The sequence below is a fragment of the Crinia signifera genome, chromosome 3, assembly GCF_055691185.1.
Source record: "Crinia signifera chromosome 3, ASM5569118v1, whole genome shotgun sequence".
Taxonomy (NCBI): Eukaryota; Metazoa; Chordata; class Amphibia; order Anura; family Myobatrachidae; genus Crinia; species Crinia signifera.
The window spans coordinates 15,751,237-15,767,809 of NC_139219.1; the positions used below are offsets into that span (position 1 = coordinate 15,751,237).

Sequence of the window (16,573 nt, forward strand, 5' to 3'; positions counted from 1 at the left end):
CAGTCTCCCTGCAGCCTCTCTGCATTGTATGTAGTATCCCGTGTGAATTCCTCCTCCGTCACGTGATGTTTGCAGCGTGCAGCCCCTCTGTTATTCATTATTTCATATTTCCCTTCTATTGTGAGTGTTCCCTCTACCTTCCCTGTCATTTCTGTGCCCCTAAACATACTTCCACCCTTCATTATAGCTTTGTGACCCTCTACCTGCCTGCCTGCCCGTCCTGTGGCCCTCTGCCTGCCTGCCCGTCCTGTGGCCCTCTGCCTGCCTTCCCGTCCTGTGGCCCTCTGCCTGCCTTCCTGTCCTGTGGCCCTCTGCCTGCCTTCCTGTCCTGTGGCCCTCTGCCTGCCTTCCTGTCCTGTGGCCCTCTGCCTGCCTTCCTGTCCTGTGGCCCTCTGCCTGCCTTCCTGTCCTGTGGCCCTCTGCCTGCCTTCCTGTCCTGTGGCCCTCTGCCTGCCTTCCTGTCCTGTGGCCCTCTGCCTGCCTTCCTGTCCTGTGGCCCTCTGCCTGCCTTCCTGTCCTGTGGCCCTCTGCCTGCCTTCCTGTCCTGTGGCCCTCTGCCTGCCTGCCTGTCCTGTGGCCCTCTGCCTGCCTGCCTGTCCTGTGGCCCTCTGCCTGCCTGCCTGTCCTGTGGCCCTCTGCCTGCCTGCCTGTCCTGTGGCCCTCTGCCTGCCTGCCTGTCCTGTGGCCCTCTGCCTGCCTGTCCTGTGGCCCTCTGCCTGCCTGTCCTGTGGCCGCCTGCCTGCCTGTCCTGTGGCCGCCTGCCTGCCTGTCCTGTGGCCGCCTGCCTGCCTGTCCTGTGGCCGCCTGCCTGCCTGTCCTGTGGCCGCCTGCCTGCCTGTCCTGTGGCCGCCTGCCTGCCTGTCCTGTGGCCGCCTGCCTGCCTGTCCTGTGGCCGCCTGCCTGCCTGTCCTGTGGCCCTCTGCCTGCCTGTCCTGTGGCCCTCTGCCTGCTTGTCCTGTGGCCCTCTGCCTGCCTGCCTGTCCTGTGGCCGCCTGCCTGCCTGTCCTGTGGCCCCCTGCCTGCCTGCCTGTCCTGTGGCCCTCTGCCTGCCTGCCTGTCCTGTGGCCCTCTGCCTGCCTGCCTGTCCTGTGGCCCTCTGCCTGCCTGCCTGTCCTGTGGCCCTCTGCCTGCCTGCCTGTCCTGTGGCCCTCTGCCTGCCTGCCTGTCCTGTGGCCCTCTGCCTGCCTGTCCTGTGGCCCTCTGCCTGCCTGCCTGTCCTGTGGCCCTCTGCCTGCCTGTCCTGTGGCCCTCTGCCTGCCTGTCCTGTGGCCCTCTGCCTGCTTGTCCTGTGGCCCTCTGCCTGCCTGTCCTGTGGCCCTCTGCCTGCCTGTCTGTCCTGTGGCCCTCTGCCTGCCTGCCTGTCCTGTGGCCCTCTGCCTGCCTGTCCTGTGGCCCCCTGCCTGCCTGTCCTGTGGCCCTCTGCCTGCCTGCCCGTCCTGTGGCCCTCTGCCTGCCCGCCCTGTGGCCCTCTGCCTGCCCGCCCTGTGGCCCTCTGCCTGCCCGCCCTGTGGCCCTCTGCCTGCCCGCCCTGTGGCCCTCTGCCTGCCCGCCCTGTGGCCCTCTGCCTGCCCGCCCTGTGGCCCTCTGCCTGCCTGCCCGCCCTGTGGCCCTCTGCCTGCCCACCCTGTGGCCCTCTGCCTGCCCGCCCTGTGGCCCTCTGCCTGCTCGCCCGTCCTGTGGCCCCCTGCCCGCCTGTCCTGTGACCATCTTTGGGCTCTCTCCCTGCCTACCATCTTTCTGACCTGTGATCCCTGTCTTCCACCTATTTGCCCAGTGGCCCTCTGCCTGCCCTGCGGCCCACTGGCTGCCTCTCGCCTGATTGTCATGTGGCCTTCTGGCTGCCTACTGCCTGACCTATGTCCACCTCTTTGTCCCATGGCCCTCTTCTTGCCTGTCCTGTGGCCCTCTCGCTCCGGCCTGTGTCCCGTGGCCCTCTGCATTGTTGCCTATGCTTTCTCTAGAACGATCTGTCTCCTTGTAACTCCCTTGCCCCTTGTGTCCTCCAGTAGATGCCATCACCCTACTCTCAGTCATTCCATATCCCACAGCAATTTCTACCCGGTCTCTGACCTGTAACATGCCTGTGTCGTTCTCAGGACTCCTGATTGGGAGAGGACCTTCTGGCTGACCCAGTTCTGAGGCCTTTTGTGGTGAGTAGATCCCATCTGTTTATAGAGGCCAAAAGACTGATGTCTGCTTATTTCATTAGGTGCTTCCTGGGAGAGCGCCACGTGCAGTGGTGACACCGGATGGCTGCTCTTTGCTTTCTGTCATGACCTAGAGATCTCTACAGGCAGATTTGGGACTGTTCAGTACGCAGCAAATTTCTTACTGGGTTGGCCCTCCCACATCACTTGGTGTCCCCATGTAACACGGGTGACCTCAGGCGCTGGCTGTGACGCTTGCATAGTGAGATCGCACATGTTGCACTTTACTGCTTGTTGACTTAGGGACATATAATTCCCACACAAGTCTCGGAACCTCCACTGCGCGTATTGAGATCTGATTGGTGGGCTTTAGTTTAGAGTGTGAGTGTTGGGTCATCTGTGTGATGCTGAACCCCCCCCCCCCCCCCGCACATGTCCTGCGAGTCAGATCGATTGCTATTTCCCCAGCCAGATTTATCTACCCACCCCCTCCCCTCCTCTCCTTTTAAAGAGATCAATAATTGCCTACAGCTGCCTGTCATGTGGGTGTCTGATCAGTATGAATGCCAGTGTGAGGAAGAGACCAATAGTGGTCCAGGACTCGTACACTCTGCATGAGAAACCACTGACGCTTCTTACTGTCCTGCAGAATCCGCACCCTGGGATCTCGGCATGACCAGCACCGCCCCCACCAAGAAGCCATACCGCAAGGCTCCACCGCAGCATCGGGAGGTTCGTCACGAGCCGCCCGAGCCGCGGGAGGATGTGTCGGAGCAGCCGAGTCAGGTAACTTCAAGCCGGGGAACTTTGTACCAGCGCACATGTTTCAGCAAAGCGGAGGCTGTGGAGCTGGAGGCGGCAGATGGTTCAGATGTTAGTACATTTAGCTGTTCCTCCTCCTGGTCCATAGCATCCAGCAATGATAAAGAAACTAAATGGCAGGGCGCACGTGCTTGCAAACCCCAGACGTTGCTCCGCAGGGTGAAATCTCTCAGAGGTAAGGGAAAGCTAAACAAGCCATCGCGGCTAACAGGGCTGCGGCGTTTCCTCAGCCGCAGCGAGGAGAACATTGCCATGAAAGAAGGGGGAAAGAAAGAAGGCAAAAGTCGCAGTCTGGAGCGGAGCCTGGTCTTCAAAGAGCCGGCAGAAATTCTGGCACCCAAGAAAAGCCATCACTCATCCTGCTCCCGGCCGCTTAAAAGTATCCTGAAACCCCCGGCACCGTTTACCATAAACGCTGCCTCAAAGTTGAATCTAGGCCAAGTGAGGTCTGAGAAACCGAGGTCTCCACTAGCACTCTCGCCCTCTAAAGTAGACGCAGAGCGGGGTGACTCTCCCGATGGGAAGACCCAGCAAGAGAAAGTCCACTTTTCAAAGTTACTTGACGAGATTGCTTCTAGGGTGCTTAGCCCAACCAATCTTCAGGCAGTCCGATGGATGGGTTCCGGAGCCAGCACTGATGAGGAATCCCAAATATCTGGGGCCAAAATGGCTGCAAATGGCTCCAGCTGCAGAGCAGATATCAAACACATGGGCAGCTCCGAAAGACCCAGGCATCGGACGGTGTCTCCGGGTCATCACGGGGGCAGGAGTTCAGCAGACAGGAGACAGAGATCCAGACCATCCTCATCAGAAAAGCTTAAGTCAGCTCTATTTCATCAGGATCTGCAGGAATCTGGTCCTAGGGAGGGTAATAGAGTAGATCTACACAGTAAAGAGAGGTGTCAGACTCCTTCTGACCTAGGCTTCCTGGACACAGACTCTCTGTCTTCTGCTTCCCATTGGAGCCCCGAGGGGAAAAGCCCTTCTCCCAGGACTTCACCCTCACTTAATGTTGCCCAATGCAAGGTTAGTCTGTTGTACATTTGCTCAGTGATTTCGTAGTCCTCATCTGAGTCTCGTCCCACTCTTCCCAAGTTCTACACAGCATGCCCTTCAGTAATGTACATTTACCAGCTCAGTCTTTGTGTACCACTGCGTGTGCTACCGATTTATTTATATTTTTCACTCCCCTTTGTTTTTTCCACTCCCGCAGGTGCTCCTCAGTCCTCCGTTACCCAGCCTTTAATCTGAATTTTGTGCATCAGAAGAAAGGTCCATACACACTGGGCGATTATACCCAGCGTGTATGGACAGTGAATGATCGCTGGGGGGAAATCCTCCCCCTGCCCGGTGCGGTCAGCGGGGGAAGGATGACTTTGCATAGCGCAGCGCTATGGAAAGCCGTCCTCAAAGCCGCTCATCTGCTGGTAATACCAACAGATGTGCGGCTTTCCCGGCGATGATGCGGGAGCGCCCTTCACTGCCGGGCCATACACACTGGGCGGCTCTGAGCTGAAATCCTCTCAAACTTGCTGTTTTGAGCGGCTTTCTGCTCAGTCACCCAGTGTGTATGGGCCTTAAGTCTCCCATATTTTATATATGCATGAACGCATCCGGCGTCCACTGTGATAATACATTAATCCACCAGTTGCATACAGCGCCCTGTTTGTCCTGACTGCAGCTAAAATGGACAAATTCATTAGGAACTTTCTTACTAATGGGGTCTGTGTAATAGCTTACGAGTTCTGTAAAGTGGTGCAGGTTTAAAGCGCCAATAATTAAAAAAGCCAAACTCAGTTAATTTTGCCTATTATGTTATTGCCACTTTAAATCTACAGCAGAGATGGGTGACATCACACCGCTTTGCAGTACTCTCATGTATGTATTACAATATCAAATATAGATGATTATATATATATTTTTTTTTTTTTTTTGCAATCTTCTTTTATTTTCTCTTGAAGAAGATTTTTCACCTCCTGTAGATGTAATTCGTGTATGATTTAGAATGCGTTTAATATTGTCTGGAATTTGGCGTCTGATAGATAGTAGCAGAATCTGCAGTGATGTCTGTTCTCTCTCTGTTCCCCAGGAACCTGTGATGGAAGCAGACAGGATTCAGTAAGTTCCTCTTCCTCCCCATCCTCTATTCTCTGACACAGACAGCGGGATAGAGTCTCGGACAGCTGTGCCCTGCTGTGTTATTAATTCCTTGCGCTGCAGCTTGTTGTAAGCTGTATCTGTGGGCTCTTGTGTTACACCACAGGACTCGAAACTGATTACAGTATTTATATGTGAGTAGAAGTGTTCTGTAGACAGCGCCATGACAATTTCCATGAAAAAGAATAAAAGACCCTTCACTGTTCACATCGCTGTACGGCGAGGACACCGTTATGATTGGGAATATTTATTTCCTAATATCCAGTGACGTGATATATATCAGCCCAGTCCCCCCTCCCTGTTAGTTTAGTGTTACCCATTGAACAGTGACGTATTGTACTGAATCTAGGCCGGGAGGAGGGGGTAGGGGGGTGGGAGTTGGGGGGGGGGGGGGTGGGTTTGGACAGCGGAGTCATCTCCCCATAGTGCAGTGAGTGCAGATAATCTGTATTGTGCTATTATTACTACACCACTGACACAAGCCGTCTGTGTGATGGCTGTATACGTGTAACACACACCGCGGCATCACCTATAAATGATTTAGTGTGTAACCGTAACTGCGTCCCGTGTAACAGTACACGCTGTTCTTTTGTGATCCTCTCTGCAGTGCACACGACCTCTTCCCATTTATTGTGTTTTACAGATGAATGTGGTGGATGCAGGATACTTCTTAGTACTGTCGTTCTATTATCAGACCGGGTTATTTCCTTGCTCTGGGGGACAGCACAGAGTTGCGGTCTTGAATACAGTTGTGCAGAATGCGTGTGTGTGTGGGGGGTGGGGCATAGAGCGTCATACACTTTCAGTCACAATAATTCACAGTTTGACTTTCTCACGATGACCCGGCTACAGTATATAATTTGGGGGTGATGTACAGTGTGGAATATATAATGGGGGTCTGATGTATAAAGCAGTGAAGGGACTGGAGAAATTGCCCATAGCAACCAATCCTCTCATTACTATCATTTTATAGAATGGCCTTGGCAATGCTACCTCAAATCTGATTGGTTGAGATTCCTCTACTGGTCCACTTCACTGTTTGGTAAATCGGCCCCGTGGTTTAAATCCGTGTTGCATGTACGTCTGTTGGAATATTTGTTCACAGTCCAGTCGCTTCACCCCTTGATGGGCCGTTACGTTCTCACACCAGAAAAAATGATGCAGGGCATGTAGACGGCAACTGTAGATAAACTGTTTGGCGGAACGTTAATTCCAGGCAATTTATTTGCAGCCAGTATATATATATATATATATATTTCCGTGCACGTGATGTCAGAGCAGTTATGCCAACTTACATGCAATTTTGCCGCACGGTATTGAGAAACTGATGATCCTTCTGTAAAGCGCTTACAGGTTTTGTTTCTCTCTGTTCCAGCTTTCTGCAGCACCAGAATGACGAACTGCGCCGACGCCTGGCTTATGCCACCACTAAAATGGAAGCCATGGAGCACGAGGTGGATGCAAATCGGCATTATCTGGAGGTGGAGTTGAGTCGTAATCGGGAGGAATTTGAGAAACTCAAAGACAAGTTCCGCAGGTATCCTTACAACAGAAGACGCAAACCGTAATCCGTTCTCGTTCTGTCCTCTGGTTCCTCACATCCTCTGTGTTACAGATTACAGAATAGCTACACGGCCTCGCAGAGGACCAACCAGGACCTGGAGGAGAAGCTGCACACGCTGGTGAGTGTGACCGGTATAGTCTGGGGCACTGTGGATGATCCGAGCCATCTTCCATTCCTCCGCCTGCGCTTTCATTTACTGCGACTTATTTCTATACACTTCATATAATGGTGGCGGACAGGTGCGTGGCTGTGATTCTGTGGTGGGTTAATGTTGGCCGCAGTGCAGGAACGCTGTAGGTTTTCTGTGGGTGTTGCCTGCTGATGAAATCATTTGATGACTGTTGTTGGTTTTATGTAAATGATTATGTAGTGTTTCTGGTTGTTGCTTGGAGATTATATTGGTGTAGTGTTTGCCTGTTGGTTGTGATGCTGTAGGCTTCCATTTTGGCCGTTGCATGATTATTACGTTGCTGTAGTGGTTGGGGGTACAGTGATGGTGTATGTTTCCTGATTGGCTGTTGCCTGGTAATGATATTGCTGTTGGTTGGGCAGTTGTGCTGCAAGTTTCCTGATTGGTTGTTGCCTAGTTAGTATATTTCTCTGGTAGTTGGTGTCTGATGGTTGTGCCGCGGTGGTGGTGGTGCAGGTATTCTTGTTGATTGTTGCATGGAGATTATATGGCTGTTGATGTGCAGTGACGCAGGTTGTCTGGTTGTCAGGCAGCTGTAGTGGATGACTGTTGGTTGGGCAGTTGTGCTGCAGGTTTCCTGATTGGTTGTTGCCTAGTTAGTATATTTCTCTGGTAGTTGGTGTCTGATGGTTGTGCCGTGGTGGTGGTGGTGCAGGTATTCTTGTTGATTGTTGCATGGAAATTATATGGCTGTTGATGTGCAGTGACGCAGGTTGTCTGGTTGTCAGGCAGCTGTAGTGGATGACTGTTGGTTGGGCAGTTGTGCTGCAGGTTTCCTGATTGGTTGTTGCCTAGTTAGTATATTTCTCTAGCAGTTCATGTCTGATGGTTGTGCCGCGGTGGTGGTGGTGCAGGTATTCTTGTTGATTGTTGCATGGAGATTATATGGCTGTTGATGTGCAGTGACGCAGGTTGTCTGGTTGTCAGGCAGCTGTAGTGGATGACTGATGGTAATAGTGCAGTGATGGATGTGTTTCCATATTTAGTTGTTATATGGTGATTATATCATTGTAGGGCATGACATCATTGGTATTGCAGCGATGCTGTAGGTTTCCTTGTTTGTTGTTTAAATGAATGTATTGTTTACTCCTGGTAGTGCAGTCATAATGTAGTTTTTTTAGATAGTTGTTGTCTGTTTATTATATAGCTAGCTGTTTTTCCTATTGATTATATAGCTGTATTGTATGGCAGGTGGTTGTGTAGTGTATGTGTTCATTTCCTTTATGATTAATACTGTTTCATGGTTGGTTAACTCGTGATCCGTGATTGGTTGTTGCTTGGTGATGAGATTGCTGTACTTAGTGACTATTGGTTCTGGTGCAGTGATGGTGTATGCTGTTTGGCTGTTGCCTGGTGATGAGATTTCTGTACTTAGTGACTATTGGTTCTGGTGCAGTGATGGTGTAGGCTGGTTGGCTGTTGCCTGGTGATGGGATTGCTGTACTTGGTGACTATTGGTTCTGGTGCAGTGATGATGTAGGCTGTTGCCTGGTGATGAGATTGCTGTACTTGGTGACTATTGGTTCTGGTGCAGTGATGGTGTATGCTGTTTGGATGTTGCCTGGTGATGGGATTGCTGTACTTGGTGACTATTGGTTCTGGTGCAGTGATGATATATGCTGTTTGGCTGTTGCCTGGTGATGAGATTGCTGTACTTGGTGACTATTGGCTCTGGTGCAGTGATGGTGTATGCTGTTTGGCTGTTGCCTGGGGATGAGATTGCTGTACTTGGTGACTATTGGCTCTGGTGCAGTGATGGTGTATGCTGTTTGGCTGTTGCCTGGTGATGGGACTGCTGTACTTGGTGACTATTGGTTCTGGTGCAGTGATGGTGTATGCTGTTTGGCTGTTGCCTGGTGATGAGATTGCTGTACTTGGTGACTATTGGCTCTGGTGCAGTGATGGTGTATGCTGTTTGGCTGTTGCCTGGTGATGGGATTGCTGTACTTGGTGACTATTGGCTCTGGTGCAGTGATGGTGTAGGCTGTTTGGCTGTTGCCTGGTGATGAGATTGCTGTACTTGGTGACTATTGGTTCTGGTACAATGATGGTGTAGGCTGGTTGGCTGTTGCCTGGTGATTGCTGTACTTGGTGACTAGTGGCTCTGGTGCAGTGATGATGTATGCTTTTTGGCTGGTCCCTGGTGATGAGATTGGTTCTGGTGCAGTGATGGTGTAGGCTGTTTGGCTGTTGCCTGGTGATGGGATTGCTGTACTTAGTAACTATTGGTTCTGGTACAGTGATGGTGTAGGCTGTTTGGATGTTGCCTGGGGATGAGATTGCTGTACTTGGTGACTATTGGCTCTGGTGCAGTGATGGTGTATGCTGTTTGGCTGTTGCCTGGTGATGGGATTGCTGTACTTGGTGACTATTGGTTCTGGTGCAGTGATGGTGTATGCTGTTTGGCTGTTGCCTGGTGATGGGATTGCTGTACTTGGTGACTATTGGCTCTGGTGCAGTGATGGTGTATGCTGTTTGGCTGTTGCCTGGTGATGGGATTGCTGTACTTGGTGACTATTGGCTCTGGTGCAGTGATGGTGTAGGCTGTTTGGCTGTTGCCTGGTGATGAGATTGCTGTACTTGATGACTATTGGTTCTGGTACAATGATGGTGTAGGCTGGTTGGCTGTTGCCTGGTGATTGCTGTACTTGGTGACTAGTGGCTCTGGTGCAGTGATGATGTATGCTTTTTGGCTGTTGCCTGGTGATGAGATTGGTTCTGGTGCAGGCTGGTTGGCTGTTGCCTGGTGATGGGATTGCTGTACTTAGTAACTATTGGTTCTGGTGCAGTGATGGTGTAGGCTGTTTGGCTGTTGCCTGGTGATGGGATTGCTGTACTTGGTGATTATTGGTTCTGGTGCAGTGATGGTGTATGCTGGTTGGCTGTTGCCTGGTGATGAGATTGCTGTACTTAGTAACTATTGGCTCTGGTGCAGTGATGGTGTTGGCTGTTGCCTGGCGATGCGGTCACTGCAGCGGATGACTGTTTCGTTCTGTAGCAGAGATTTATGAAGTGATTAAGGTCATCATGTAATTTCCCTCTTCATGTACTAATCTTACTTACATCTAACTCTCTCTTTCTCTCTGCCTTGCACTGTCGGGTTTACAGGCATCGTTCAGCCAAAGCTGGATCTATTCAGTTGCGTTTGGTAGAAGTTGGGGGTGGGTCGGGTGGTGGTCACTTCCGCTCCCTGTCTCGTTTGTCTGGGCTTCCAGAACCCTCCCCTATTCTTAACCTCTTGTCATTCACCTTCCAGAATACAGACCCTCTGACAGCTTTGGGATTAACATCACGGCTCAGCTGTTATCTATCCCTCTGTGGTTGGCACTCTCCACCTTTCCTGTGTTGCGTGCATGGGTGCATGTGCCTCCTCACGCCTGCCCGCACTTACCTAATCCACTTACTTACTTTTCCGTGTTCACTTGCAGATTAAGAAAGCGGAGATGGACCGGAAAACAATGGACTGGGAAATAGTTGAACTCACCAACAAACTTTTGGATGCAAAAACCACCATCAACAAACTGGAAGAGTTAAATGTAAATAGTGTCACATTCATGTTACAGGGCGTTCAGACGGAGTTGAATTCATAGGAGCGGAAACATGTAATGTGCAATGGGGGCCCATAACGGGAGATAATGAAATTGGTACTTGTGTAGATTCACGGCGCCACGTTACGTCACGTTGTCAGCGTAGGCCAACAGCAGCCCAGCGCAGTCAGCGTAGTGTCCCCGCTGCAGCCTTGCGTAGTCAGCGTAGTGTCCCCGTCAGGCAGCTAGTCACCGTACTGTCCCCGCTAGCTGCAGCTCTGTTCCTGGCAAGCCTAGTGACCGCCTCTCATACAGCGCCGGTAACTGCCAGATCCCTGGAGGACGCCGGTGAAGAGGTGCTCCATCTGCCTGGGATGCACGAGCGTCTCATACGCAAGTGCTTCTCAGTAATTCGTGCGGCAGGGAACAGCAATCCTGCCCGTGTCTGCTTCAGGGTTATGGGCTTGGTCACGCGTGCGACTCGTGTACAAAGGGGGGCTGCGGGCGCAAGTGCGTCTCATGCACAATAAAGGACGCATTTGCCAGTGCTCCTTGATTCATTCCCTCTTTGGGGGTATGCACAGGTCGGGAGGACGCGCTCACCACGCTGCGGGCTGACGTGGATAGTGGGGGTATGAACAGGTCGGGAGGACGCGCTCACCACGCTGCGGGCTGACGTGCATAGTGGGGGTATGAACAGGTCGAGAGGACATGCTCACCACGATGCGGGCTGACGTGCATAGTGGGGGTATGAACAGGTCGGGAGGACGCGCTCACCACGCTGCGGGCAGACGTGCATAGTGGGGGTATGAACAGGTCGAGAGGACATGCTCACCACGATGCGGGCTGACGTGCATAGTGGGGGTATGAACAGGTTGGGAGGATGCGCTCACAACGCTGCGGGCTCACGTGGATAGTGGGGGTGTTCCAGGAACACATTCACACCTGTCATGTCATCTGTCTAAAACAATAATGATGACACGTGTTAACTGTCAAATGGATTTTACTGACCTAAAGAAGAAAGAATGACACAAGGCTGACTGACTACGCTAACTGCATAAGCTCCGTTAGCCGCGAACGTACACATAGTCGCAGACACAAGCTGACTACGATGGTTGCGGGAACACAGCGCTGATGCTGACAGGGATACTTCGGTGACTTCGTAAGTGCGCCGTGAAACTACACAAGTACCATGAAATTTGTTCCTGCAGTTGGGAAATCCAACTTAGAGGGCAGCTAGGTGGAGAGACCCCTGGTACTGTTACACATGATGTAAAACCCACTGACCGTTATGGTCATGGTGCCAATTAGTCACTAATAGCAAGTTCCACTCTCTTTCAGGAGCGTTATCGACAAGACTGTAATCTCGCTGTTCAGCTGCTGAAATGCAACAAGTCCCATTTCAGGAACCACAAATTTGCAGATGTGAGTATTTGACTTGCAGTGTGGTTTTCCAGGGTTACTTTCTATGTAGAGAGACCTTCGCACGGCCTATAGGTTCTCCTGCAGTATAGGCATTTCTAGGTCACTTACAGTAGGACTTTTCTACACTGCAGGATAGCCTACAGACCTCTATATATCTCCAGGCTGTGTGAGTTACTTAGAGGTCTGAAGGCCATCCTGCAGTGTGGAGATCTCCAGGCTGCATGAGTTACTTATATGTTGTAGGCCATCCCGCAGTGTGGAGATCTCCTGGCTGTGTGAGTTACGTAGAGTTCTGTAGGCCATCCTGCAGTGTGGAGATCTCCTGGCTGTGTGAGTTACTTAGAGGTCTGTAGGCCATCCTGCAGTGTGGAGATCTCCAGGCTGCGTGAGTTACTTATATGTTGTAGGCCATCCCGCAGTGTGGAGATCTCCTGGCTGTGTGAGTTACGTAGAGTTCTGTAGGCCATCCTGCAGTGTGGAGATCTCCTGGCTGTGTTAGTTACTTAGAGGTCTGTAGGCCATCCTGCAGTGTGGAGATCTCCAGGCTGTGTGAGTTACTTAGAGGTTTGTAGGCCATCCTGTAGTGTGGTGATCTCCAGGTTGTGTGAGTTACGTAGAGGTCTGTAGGCCATCCTGCAGTGTGGAGATCTCCTGGCTGTGTGAGTTACTTAGAGGTCTGTAGGCCATCCTGCAGTGTGGAGATCTCCTGGCTGTGTGAGTTACGTAGAGGCTTGTAGGCCATCCTGCAGTGTAGAGATCTCCTGGCTGTGTGAGTTACTTAAAGGTCTGTAGGCCATCCTGCAGTGTGGAGATCTCCTGGCTGTGTGAGTCCTGTAGAGGTCTGTAGGCCATCCTGCAGTGTAGAGATCTCCTGGCTGTGTGAGTCCTGTAGAGGTCTGTAGGCCATCCTGCAGTGTATATATCTCCACGTTGTGTGAGTCCTGTAGAGGTCTGTAGGCCATCCTGCAGTGTGGACATCTCCTGGCTGTGTGTGTTACGTAGAGGTCTGTAGGCCATCATGCAGTGTGGAGATCTCCTGGCTGTGTGAGTTACGTAGAGGTCTGTAGGCCATCATGCATTGTGGAGATCTCCTGGCTATGTGAGTTACGTAGAGGTCTGTAGGCCATTCCGCAGTGTGGAGCTCTCCTGGCTGTGTGAGTTACGTAGAGGCTTGTAGGCCATCCTGCAGTGTAGAGATCTCCACGTTGTGTGAGTCCTGTAGAGGTCTGTAGGCCATCATGCAGTGTAGAGATCTCCTGGCTGTGTGAGTCCTGTAGAGGTCTGTAGGCCATCCTGCAGTGTGGAGATCTCCAGGCTGTGTGAGTTACGTAGAGGTCTGTACGTTATGCTGTAGTGTGGAGATCTCCTCCTGGCTGTGTGAGTTACGTAGAGGTGTGGAGATCTCCTGGCTGTGTGAGTTACGTAGAGGTCTGTAGGCCATCCTGCAACTGTCTTTAATTTACCATGTACTTGTCCTAATTTGCATTTGTACTGTAAATCACTATTTTCTTCATGTATTGTCAGACGCTGCGGAAACCTTGTGGCGCCACATAAATAAAAGATAGTAAATAATAAACTGGTGTTTTCAGGTTTCTTTGTAGAATGATATTGCTGACATATCCTCCTTTCCTTCTGACTGCAGTTACCATACAAGCTACAGGACATGGTCAGTAAACATCTACAGAGCTCAGCTTCTTCTCCAGGTTCTGGGCAAGACACTCCACCATCTAGCCTATCGAATTCGGATGTGGTACCCACATCCGTCATTGCCCGTGTTCTGGAGAAGCCAGAATCACTTATCCTTAATTCGGCCACATCCAGCAGTGGAAGTGGGCCAACTGCTGAAGATTTCTTTGTACATGTAGACATGAGCTGCCCCGGTCAGCAACAAAATGGTGTCCTCCAGCAACAGGGCAGCTTGGACAGTACTACTGAAGAACCTCCAGCCTTTGAAAAACTAAGTCCATACCCTACCCCCCCACCTCCCCACACTATGTTCCCAGGCCGCAAAGTCATAGAGTTTTCTGATGAGAAGGTACAAATCCCCAAAAACAGTCCACTGCCCAATTGTACCTATGCCACACGGCAAGCCATTTCTCTCAGCCTAGTTCAGAGTGAGGATGGCAGTCCAAACAGACATCGCACTGTACCAAACAGCCCAGCATCCTCCGGCAGCTACCCACAGCGGGCACGAAGCGCCGACAATCCCGCACGGTCCCCATTGAGCAGTGCTGCGCCCAGCTCCGCTAGCTCAGAGGAGGACATGTTGGCAAACTGGCAGAGGATGTTTGTAGAGAAAGCTGCACCCAGCACGGAGGGGTTTCTTGCACACCGTACTTCCTTCAGCCACGACACTGCGCTGGAACTGCAACAGAGGTTCAGCCGCTCCATGCAGGAATTGAGCCGGGTAGCACAAGCCTTTTCTGAACAAGAAACCTCTAGGAACAGCTGGATGAACAGCCGGGAGTCCAGCTTCGATGCGGACAGCTCTGGGACAAAGAGAGGCCACCTACCCAACCAGTATGGAAAGGAGTTCTCCACGGAGGAGGCTCAGGACCTCCTGTCTGGGGCTGTGGAGGAAGAGGAGGAGGAGGAGATGGAAGAGCCACAAGTTCTTCCGGAAGAAATAGAGGAGGAAATTGAACTGGAAGATCACATTAATGAGACTCCCATAGAACAGGAGGTGGAGATTTTTAGGGAGAAACCTCCAAGTGGACGGCCACACCGCAGCCCAAAAAGAATGGGCGTACATCACCTGCACCGGAAGGACAGTCTGACCCGAGCACAGGAGCAGGGAAACCTACTAAACTAGACGGAGAAGCATTGTGTTTCCTTGCGGAATGTGAGGCTTCCGGGCTGTGATCAGACCTTACAGTGGATGCAGATAACCATGTCCAAGGCTCCACTGCCATCCAGGCCTGCTCAATTCCCTTTTCTGTCTGCAGCCATGACAAGTGTGCACTACAGGAGGTGGGTTACACTCCACAGAAGGTACATCTGCCCCCAGCAGAGAAGGGAGAGTTTCTGACTGTTTAGTAGACTAATGTTAAACCAAAAGGCAGATAAATACTATGTATTCCCACTCTAACCTCTTTATCTGCCTTGTATGAAGACTGTATATCAGATCAGAGATGGCTGAGGGCAGGCAGGATCAGCTGTGAACGTTATCCAGTGCAGTCAGGGTTGTTAGAATATGGGGATAATTTGAGGACTGTAAATTTGTGTTTGGGCAAAAGAAGTACTGAAGATGAGGGAAGGTATGGGATCGGGGGGAGGGTGAACTGTGTAGTGGGACAAGCATAGCACTGGATGGAGGCGCTAAGCATTTTGAGGCAGGTACACATTTGGGCAGAGGTAGTAACATAAGTGGGTCTGGATGTGGAATCCTTCTGAGGGATGAGCTGAGAAGTGGGGCTGGATGTATTGGGAAGAGGGAGGAGCTGAGAAGTGGAGCTGGATGTATTGGGAAGAGGGAGGAGCTGAGAAGTGGAGCTGGATGTATTGGGAAGAGGGAGGAGCTGCATGTAGTATCCGGAAGAGGGAGGAGCTGAGAATTGGAGCTGGAGGTAGTATCAGGAAGAGGGAGGAGCTGAGAAGTGGGGCTGGATGTAGTATGAGGAAGAGGGAGGAGCTGAGAAGTGGAGCTGGAGGTAGTATCAGGAAGAGGGAGGAGCTGAGAAGTGGGGCTATGGGGATAAATGTAGTATCAGGAAGGGCAATCCTCCAAAACGCGACCCTCTCCAGGAGGGACACATTTCTCTGCTCCCAGACATTACTCAATGTATGATTACCCTTATATGTATGTGTTGAACAGGTTACTTGATAAGACAGGTGTTTCAACACAGGTGATGTCAATCATACGTTAAGAGGGAAGTCCAGGAACAGAGCAATGTGTCCCTCCTGGAGAGGTTCATGTTGGGAGGTATAGGAAGAGGGAGGAGCTGAGAAGTGGGGCCGAACATAGTAACAGGAAGAGGGAGGGCCTGAGTAGTGGGGTTGTATGCAGTATCAGGTGGAGGATGTAGACATGGGAAGAGGGAGGAGCTGATAAATGGTGCTGGATATAGTATCGGAGTAGAAGTCTCGGCTTTGTCTTGGCAGATCTCCCGTTCCTGCCTTCTGTATGATTATGGCATTACTTAATTGTTTGAGAGATTACTAAAAATCCCTAATTCCCCTCAAGTTCCAGCAAAAGGTTACCGACCTCTTCCCAATTTGTCCAGCTGTGGAGCTGGCCTGTACCTGACACTGACTTATTCTGGCAATGGTTACAGTGAACCATCCTCTGACAGCGCAGTGCCAGGCACTTGTGTTTATTGTGGTTTGTTTGATCTTTTTTTATATATTTTTCTGTCTTTGATGTGGTCAATTCCTGCCATTAACATGTCAGTGGCGCCCCCTAAGGCCCACTCAAGGTACCACATTGTCTGATTTTGATTTGTGTTCTGCCTGCTGCGGTGGTACCCAGAGTCCACCTGCCTCTGTCTACGTCTGTCCGCTCTTCTGGTTTTCAGTGTTTGAAAGACTGTATGGTATCTGCTCATACTGAGTATTTTCTCTCATTGATCTACAGTATATATATATTTTTGTACCCAGTACAGTATTACCTGTTACTAAGTTTCTGACACTACCCCCATCCTCCTGATTTTCAGACTGTTAATCTCACTTAGATTTATTTTCTGACATTTTTTTCAGAGCTGATGTCTATTTTCCAATGAAAAATAAAGTATTTTAAAAGTAA

At 51.1% G+C, this 16,573-nt stretch overlaps 1 protein-coding gene across 6 annotated transcripts in view; it reads left to right on the plus strand.

Annotated features, from left to right (window-relative positions):
• The window catches only part of TJAP1 (tight junction associated protein 1), a 48,822-nt gene extending 32,249 nt beyond the window's left edge, over positions 1-16,573 (plus strand). For 4 of the 6 annotated variants that reach the window (XM_083175353.1, XM_083175357.1, XM_083175354.1 and 1 more), the window contains 8 exons: positions 2,097-2,150; positions 2,797-2,933; positions 5,059-5,087; positions 6,502-6,663; positions 6,742-6,808; positions 10,309-10,416; positions 11,749-11,832; positions 13,475-16,573. In XM_083175353.1, the coding sequence (XP_083031479.1) occupies positions 2,820-2,933; positions 5,059-5,087; positions 6,502-6,663; positions 6,742-6,808; positions 10,309-10,416; positions 11,749-11,832; positions 13,475-14,644 (1,734 nt within the window). In that variant the 5' untranslated portion in view covers positions 2,097-2,150; positions 2,797-2,819 and the 3' untranslated portion in view covers positions 14,645-16,573. Of the gene's footprint in view, positions 1-2,006; positions 2,151-2,796; positions 2,934-5,058; positions 5,088-6,501; positions 6,664-6,741; positions 6,809-10,308; positions 10,417-11,748; positions 11,833-13,474 lie in introns of all 6 variants that reach the window. The other 2 variants (XM_083175356.1, XM_083175355.1) reach the window with 2 other exon arrangements.